At 42.6% G+C, this 8,775-nt stretch overlaps 1 protein-coding gene across 1 annotated transcript; it reads right to left on the reverse strand.

The window, feature by feature from the left end:
- slc1a3b (solute carrier family 1 member 3b) lies at nt 1-7,056 on the reverse strand (the record flags this gene model as incomplete). Its single annotated transcript, XM_080527941.1, has 9 exons — nt 1-211; nt 924-1,058; nt 1,263-1,457; nt 1,642-1,875; nt 2,276-2,547; nt 3,814-3,856; nt 4,050-4,254; nt 6,590-6,727; nt 6,876-7,056. The coding sequence occupies 9 exons, from the start codon at nt 7,054-7,056 to the stop codon at nt 1-3; spliced, it is 1,614 nt and encodes a 537-aa protein (XP_080384067.1).
- Nucleotides 7,057-8,775: the final 1,719 nt, after the last annotated feature.

Genomic DNA, 8,775 nt, shown 5'->3' on the forward strand with positions numbered 1-8,775 from the left:
CTACATCTTGCTTTCACTGTCTTTACGTTTTTCGTTCTCGTAGTCGTTCTCCTGTGAGATGAGCCTGTAAGGCTTCTTTCTCTCTTTCTCCTCCAGTACAGAGTTGCCCATCTCCACGTCCTTGGACTGCAACTCATGCCGAGACAGGAACTCCACAATGCCTGCTCCAATGGAGTCACCCAAAACATTGGTCATGGTACGCAGGCGGTCACTATAACACAGAAAATGTCAAGAACACAAAGGTTAGGCAACCTGAACAGAAAAGACTTGGGCATCTGGGACTTTGGGTCATGTCAAATGGAACGGTCAACAATGGATCAACAACTCTAACAATTCACCTATTTTCTGCCCTGGATGTAAGGTACACCTTTTATCTGGAGGTTCTCATAGTCAAGAGCATGAGGATGGGAAGTAGGCCACAACACTCAGGGACATTTCCCACCTACTGCTATGGAGTAGTAAGAGCATTGGAGCTGACCAGACCTCCCTATAGGTTATCACATATTCTAATCACTGAGAGAAACATCCCTGTTTTCATTAAATGAAGCTATGGTCCATCCTAGTTCAAGAAGAGTGGGATTTTTTCTTATTACCCAATTAGCTGTCTACTTTCTGGGAAGGGGATTCTAATTGAAATGATTAATTTGGGCAACCTAATTATGTTTCTATGTTAAAACTCATTGCAAAAAAATATGCAATTCGATAGAACAAGTAGAGCAAGACCCTGGGGATAGTAGACAAGTGTGTCACTAGGGTGGTAGTTGATATAGAGGCAGTTCCACCTTTAAAACGAGAGAGATAAATGTCTATATGATTATTTGCATTTCAGTTCAAGTAACAAGGCAAATAATAAATTGTTCGTTACAATATCATGAGTCATTTATTCTCTCATCTCGCTTTATTAAGAATAAGAAATAACTCACAGGAACCAATCAACTGCAATGATGAGGGTGATGTCATCGGTGGGAAGTCCGACAGAGGTCAGCACAATCACCATGGTGACCAGCCCGGCCTGTGGGATCCCAGCAGCTCCAATACTGGCAGCAGTGGCTGTGATGCTGTGTAATAACACACACGTTGATGGGATTAAAAACGGTGGTCTAGCTTAGCCACTCATTCATGTGTTTTAGCTGTGTATCTACTATATAAAAACCTTTGGAACATATAGAAACACTGGTTCATTGCCAGCAACGAATGCCCACTATGAATGTAAACCGTAGTCATATCTAATACAGTGGGCTATTGCTTCCATTTATTCTTACCTTATTGTGAGGATCTGACCAAAGTTCATTTCCATGTTGTTCACCTGGGCTATGAAGAGGGCCGCCAAAGCCTCGTACAGTGCTGTTCCATCCATGTTAATGGTGGCCCCCACCGGCAACACAAACCGTGTTACACGCTTATCCACTTTGTTGTTCTCTTCCAGACATTTGAAAGTAATGGGCAGGGTTGCTGAGCTGAGAGAGAGAGAGGTAGTGGGAGTAACAGATAGTATTGAGTATTTGAGCTTGATGTGTTGTTGAATAGATTTGTGAGTATCCAAGTTCATAAGTTGGTGGCTTAAAAAGCTGGCTAGGCCAGACCAGGAGTCAGAGCAGTGACCAGGAGTCAGAGCAGTGTGTGTGGGGGGGGGAGACCCACCTGGAGGATGTGCCTACTGCAGTAATGAGGGCCTGAAGGAGCCCGCCGATGAAAAGGAAGGGGTTCTGACGCGTTATGGCAAAGTACAGGCCGGGAAGGACCACGACAGCATGGATCGTCAGGCCAACAATCACTGTGATGGTGTACATGGCCAGCTGGCCTCCCATCTGTGTGATGTCATCCATCTCCACAATCTTTCCTGAAATCAGGAACAAGATACCCACAGGAGCATACCTGGAGAGAGAGGGGCAAAAGAGGCTTATTTGGAAGAATATGGGCAAATAGTTAATAGTTTTCGGTCTGAATGTCTTTCGGAAAAAGTTGCCAGGATGTTACCATCTGAGATTAAGAAATAGGTCTAAAAAGACTTCATCCTTATTTATTAAACGGTGAATTGTAAGATATTTGACTAAGATTGATTTTTATTGAATTAAGTGAACTTTATGTTATCCATTATGTGCAACTACTTAGCAACAGGATGTTAGATGCCTTCAGGCTGGGCTTTTGGGAGGTAATGCAGCTATGTTACAATATATAGTAGATGTAGATGTCGAAGCCTATACAACATAGATACATGGTGAATGTGTCAATTACACAAACACATGTCATCAAAATGAGGAACACCAATACTTACCACATGATGATGGCCACTAGCCTCATGATGGCCTCATTGAGGCTGTCAAAGAAGTCCTTGAGGGGCTGACCCTGCTCCTTCATGTTGCCTATGATGAGGCCGAAGCACATGGAGAAGACCACCAGACCCAGGGCATTCACCCCGTTCACCTCGCCAGGTATGGGAATCACCTCCTCCAGCATGATCTCCTGGGTGCTATTGGTCATGTTGAAGATGGTGTCGTTCATCGTCACTGTCACATACACCTTTCGCAGCCCATACTTTGTTTTGAACTGGAGGGAGAGAGACAGTTACAAAAGTGAGGAAATATTATAGCAGGTGACCTTTGATACAACAATGTGAATATTAAAGTCAGTCTTTCTAGTTATCCAGTTTTCCAGACCTGATGTTGATGTACATCTATTCAGTAAAGCTCATTCAAAGAAAAGCTGAGAGATAAGGTGTCATGGGATGGTATGCAGACTTGTGCCCTTTTGATAAAGTGCAAGAAGTTAAAACAGTCTGCTGCACTCATCTCAATCTCATGACCCAAACAATGCGTCTCTGTGTTAGTGAGTATAATGTCAGGTCCAGCTGGCTCTGTGGTGGCCCTGGGGAGAGTGTCCGGAGCACAAAGCGTTTAGCCCCTGTGGACATGCTCCTCCATGCGTTGGTATTTTCTTGCCCCAGCAGTCTCTCTCCATCTCAGTTTCCGGGCCCTTCCTTCCATCCCGCCCCCACCATGCTACTATTGCTTCCCTGCCGAGGTTCCTCCGTTGCAGCCCTGACCCCCGACCATCAAGCCATTCCACAGCAACTCCAAACATCCAGATGAATAATGGAAATCTGTCCTTTCTTCCATGTCATTTAGTATTTACACATGAGATCAGAGGTCAGATTTTGGTAATTTGCTATTGGATAGAGTATTATCTGCAGTGTGAGTCAATGTCCCCCCCCTCAGTCCTGGGTTCAAAACTGTTTTAGTTTTGATGTTTTCTCATTGTCTCTTAGGGTGATGATGATTTCTCTTTTTGCCATCTCTGGAAGCTCTCAGTCAATCAGACAGTTCCTGCTTAGAAATAGCAAAATCAAACTTATTGTGCCCAAAATTTGTCTTTAAAGTATTTTTGCCGGACAGCCTTGTTTTTCAAAACCATTATGCTGATTTATTTATTATTTCAATAGATCCATGTTTTGTGACAGGATTTATGAAGTACAAACAGGCGGCAATTCACGATTGGTTAGGCTATGCTTGATTAGCCAATGCGTCAAACTTGGCCTTCATTAAGCTGATAGAAAGAATGTTGAAAACAGAATCCTTCAATTTGGCTTTACTTTGTATCAATCGTCTCCCAGAGCCCCAGTGCTTGAACACCACACATTTCTGATTCAGAGCTATGCCTCAGCTGTGTGATTCACTGAAATCAAATAATAACAAATACTTTACTCAGGCCAGGTTTGAGTCTTTGTTGTTCCAGTCTTATATATGTGCTATGTGCAATAGCCTGGGGATGATGTTACAGAGAGTATGATGTGAAAAATATAATGTAATACTTTACCTGCTGTGTGCAGGCTTGGACAATGTTTGGTGGAAACATGTTTCTGAAATGAAAGAGAATCACCATCACTATCAATAGACCTAGGAACACATGTCGATGCACTTGTTGACTTACTGTATCCATCCATGTACAGTAAATTATAGCATATTACAACAGTCTTTCACCGATGAACCTTCTTAACCCCACCAAACACCAGCTACCATGATCCTTCTCCCAGTATGCCGGGTAGTGGCTACCTGATGAGGTCCAGGAAGGCATCGGCAGGACTGACTTGCTCTATCTTCTGGCGCTTGGTGAACTCATCCCTCGATCCTTTTCCGGGGTGGATGATGAGGACGCAGACGATACCAATGAAAACCGCAAGGATGGTGGTGGTCATGTAATACACCACTGCTCGAAAACCCATATTTCCTGAAGCCTTACTGTCCAGTGCTGCCATGCCTGGTGGAGAGACACAGGGAAGATGCTGTTATCACACTATGCAACACCATAATGGTTTTCCGTGTATAATCTATAAAGAGACAGAGAACCTGTGAGAACTGTCCACATGAGGGGCCACACAAGTGTACAGATGAAGCACCTGCTGAGACTTAGACAATTGTTGGCTGTTATTGGAACAGTGGGACTCTCAGCTTTCTCGTCAGTCAATGGCTGAAGGTGAATTTGAACTCAGTGAACAGGGACTTTAAGGAGCAGCCATGAGAGACGAGCGAATTTGTGTTAGATGACCTCAGTCTGAACCTGCATGTCTACTGTCCTGGCAGTCTTATCCTTAGAGATCTCCTCTCCCTCAGCAGTAAGGGAGGGAGCCATATTCATCATCTCCCATACCTCTAGAGTCTAGAGTCAGTCCAGAGACTAGCTGACCTGCTGGAGAATACAGCACACCACAGACTCAGTGGGTGTTCAGTCATTACCAGAAGTCATACTCCGATTTCAAACCAGGCGTGAAAACAAAATATCCCGGTGGATAATGAATGATCAATGTTATTGCTCTGTAATTGTAAAATGAAATGTTTGCATCAACATAACTGTCTAGCAGTCAACTGATAAGAGAGAGAGAGAGAGAGAGAGAGGGAGAGAGAGAGAGAGAGAGAGAGAGAGAGAGAGAGAGAGAGAGAGAGAGAGAGAAAATAATCAGAGACAGTTATACAAAAAGCCATGGAAAAGAACTTTCCCTCAGAAAAGTTCACATCCTGTCTGAGCATTGCCATGAAGTTTTTTTTAGGGCATTTCTGCTTTATAGACATAGAGACAGTAGGGATTGACAGGAAGGATGGTGAGAAAGACGAGCGATGACATGCAGGATAGGTCGATGGCCGGAATCGAACCAGGGACCCTGCGATTACGTGGCATGTGCCTTAATGAGCTACAACACTCAGGCACATCTGCTACTAAAATTACTTTAGCATTTTACGAGGTTATGCCCTTTATGCGTTATCCCCATTCAGTGGGTTAATAGAGTTGGAAGAGTGAAAGAGTTGTGTAAGTGAGACTTATGTGCTTCTTTAATCATGTTGGGGGCACTGCCATTAGACAACCACCTTTCACCCTCCCTTTCACTTTGTGCAGCTCTCACACTCCACTACACCCCTTTTCTAGTCACCCTGTAACCCCCCCTCTCTCTTTCTCTCCTTCTCTCTACACTCTCCTCTCTCTAGCTCTCTCTCTGTCTTCCAAGAGGCCTGGGAAACTTGTCCATCTGTCATGCGCCCAAAATGATGTTGATGTTGATCTCCACACCGCCATGGAAACTGCAAACAAGCCAGTGTGACCATTTTCATAGGACTAAAGAAATGGCTCACTTGAGTTCTTTGTGGGGGATTACTAGAAAGATGAAACAAAACTGTACCCTACACACAACTTCTCGGTTTTTGCCTTTTTCTCCACACTTCTAATTGTTTGGGTTATTAGGGGTGAAATCAGTGAGCTTGGACAAAAAGTATGGATAGAGATACAATAGGCTAGGTCAAGTTTAAAATAAAAAATTGATTAAAATCAACTTAATTCCTCAGAATTAACTGGATCTTGCTTCAGGTCAAGTTTCAAGGTCAGAGTAAATCCCACTTGGCATACACACACACACACACACACACACACACACACACACACACACACACACTCACACAGAGTATACCAAGCTGGGTCATATGGATGTGGGGGGGGGGCTGGAGGACTCTAGCTGGACGTTTGTACTCAGGCTTTGGGCCTCTTTTCTGGTCTGTGACCCCTTATCCCATCCTTCCAACCACTTATGGTATTGAGGGTAGTGATGCTTCCTTCAATGCAAATCCCACCTGGGAACACTACCACTAGTGTGCCCTTGAGTAAGGCACTTAACCCCAAAGGACCCCAATTAAATTATTGTCTTCATGTCAGAAACTAGAGACGAGATGGACAACAGAGAAAAATAATGCCAAGAAATTTCACACAGCACAAGTTACATTATCTTTTCAGTTGTCTTTCAAGCCACAAATTCCTTTTAACTCTGTATCCCCAAAGTCTCATCCTGTCTCGAACAGTATTAAATCCATCCTACTTCTGTGTGGTTAGAGGGTGTACATGTTTCCATCCACATGTTCTATCACTCTAACCCAAAGTTACCAACATTCTGATATCTTGATGTGTGATCCTGCAGAAATTAAGTCATCTTGTGAGGGCACAGATACAATATGTGACAGGTCCCGGTTGTCTTCCCAAAGTGTGCCAAAGTGTCAAAATATCCAAACGAGCTTTAGGGCAGGTCATTAGTTGAATGTAATCTAGCAGCTCGTACCTGTGATGAGACTGGAGACCAGCAGGGGCAGCACTAACATCTGTAGCATTCTCATCAGCAGCTCTCCAGGGAAGGAGAAGTATTTCATCTCTCTGTATGTCATCTTATAGGGACGCATAGCAAAGCCTAGTATTATACCTGGAGAAAGACACAAGATGATTAGTGTTGAACATGAAACATAAAACATAGGCGAAAACTCTGTATGTGTGTGTGTGTGTGTGTATACATAATCCTGAGTTACGATAACCAACATTTATTACCAAGAGATATGAGGTAGGATACTCACCTATGATGACCGCACCTACAGTAAAGAGCACAAAGGCATTCTTCTTCAGGAAGGCTTGAATATCTTCTTTAGAGATGTCCTCCACCTTCCTCTTGGCCTTCATGGTGCGTATGTGGATACCCTCCCTGATCCGCTGCATCCTGCTTTGGGAACCCGGGGTATCCCCGTTACTTTTGGTCATGGTTGCAGATGGGACTAGGGGTGCTGTGCACCTCTTAGACAAGCAGAGAATGTGAACCACTGGGTTGACACAGATCGGGGTCAGACCGGTGTCTGTCAGCCTTACTCTGGTGATAGCTACTGGAGAAGACATGATACAGGACATGCAGGTTGATCTCCAGAGCCGTACACATTGACATTGCAATGCAAGTAAGTGATATAAGAGAAAGAAGGATAGCTATATTGTGCACAATATATATAGTATAGAGTATATATATACTATATATATACAGTATATATATAATATAGAGTATTGCGAAATATTATTATGCATGATTATTTCAAGAATATACTGTATTTTTCATTACCACATATTGTGCACAATACATCTTTCTTTCTCTTACAATGCATCAAAAATAATAGAGATGTAGGCTAAATGACAAACATTAAGCTTTTCGTGATAACATAATACATCTCACAATCATAAACAAATGAATAGACAGCTAGTAACTTCGAACAGTCAAACACAAAAAAATGCATTTTGCCATGGGCATGGAATCTCATGAACACAAATGAAACATGCAATGCCACAGGTGCACACCTGACTCCCTGCCTGGACAGTCATCACCCTAGACTAGAAAATACTTTATTCATCAATCGGACATAATGTGAATTCATAGGAACCCTTGTTTTGAAAGCGTCATTCAAAGCTGAATAATGGAGCAGAAAAACAATCAATTCTACTTTCATTAGCAAACATTTGGCACACTAATGAATGTATTAATTAATTTCTACTTTGATTATCCCAGAAAAAGAAAATGTGTTACTGCCCTTATCCGTTGAGGAGCGTTTTGCACTGCATACGCATATACTGTATATAAGCACTAACACCCCCTGCATCATATTATCAGAAGGTCAACATTTATTGAAAATACCAATTCAGCAACACGCTGCAGAACACAATTTAGAACAGCGATTTACTCACAAAGTTTTTTGATTTCATACAAGCTATCCAATGAATGTAAAACATGTTTTTCTGTGTGGAATGAAAATTGCAAGGAAAAGATTAGACCTTTCATGCGTGCATGTCACATCAATAGTATGAATCCATGACATACAGATGAAACGTTCAGCATTTCCTTACACAACATCAAATTGGAATCCATACACAAGTTGTAAATTACTGACCTTTCACCAGTGGAGATGTTCCTACTTTACACAAACTCCTGTTCTTGTTGATGCTCAGAGTTCTCCTCAGATTGAGGACAGGTCAGGCAGGCAGGCAGGCAGTGGTGGAGTCTGGCAGTGGATCCAGTAGGAGAGAGAGAGGAGGAGGAGAGAGAGACAGGAGGATGGAGCAGATAGAGCAAGGCATACAGAGTATGGTAAGTGTGTGAAGACTATTGAGGTAATCCCTCATACTCCCTCTCAGAAGAGGGTGGAGACTTTTAGAAGAGAGAGAGAGAGTGAGTGGAGGAGGAAGAGAACAGGGGCTTCTTATGGTGGAGAGATTTGTTCTCAATTATATTCTGACACTGTTTAGGTTGAAATATATAATTCAGTTATGCAAAGTGAGTCAATACGATATGATAGGTGATACATATAGTGTCCATAAGTAATGGGAAATTACATGCAATTTTTCTTATTTTGGAAAATCAAACAATTACTGTGAGGTTAAAGTAGAGATGCTCAGCTTTTATTTGATGATATGTGTGGTTTTACAATTAAGAAATTACAACTC

Source organism: Nansenia antarctica (assembly GCF_963989245.1).
Source record: "Nansenia antarctica genome assembly, chromosome: 4".
In the NCBI taxonomy this organism is placed as follows: Eukaryota; Metazoa; Chordata; class Actinopteri; order Argentiniformes; family Microstomatidae; genus Nansenia; species Nansenia antarctica.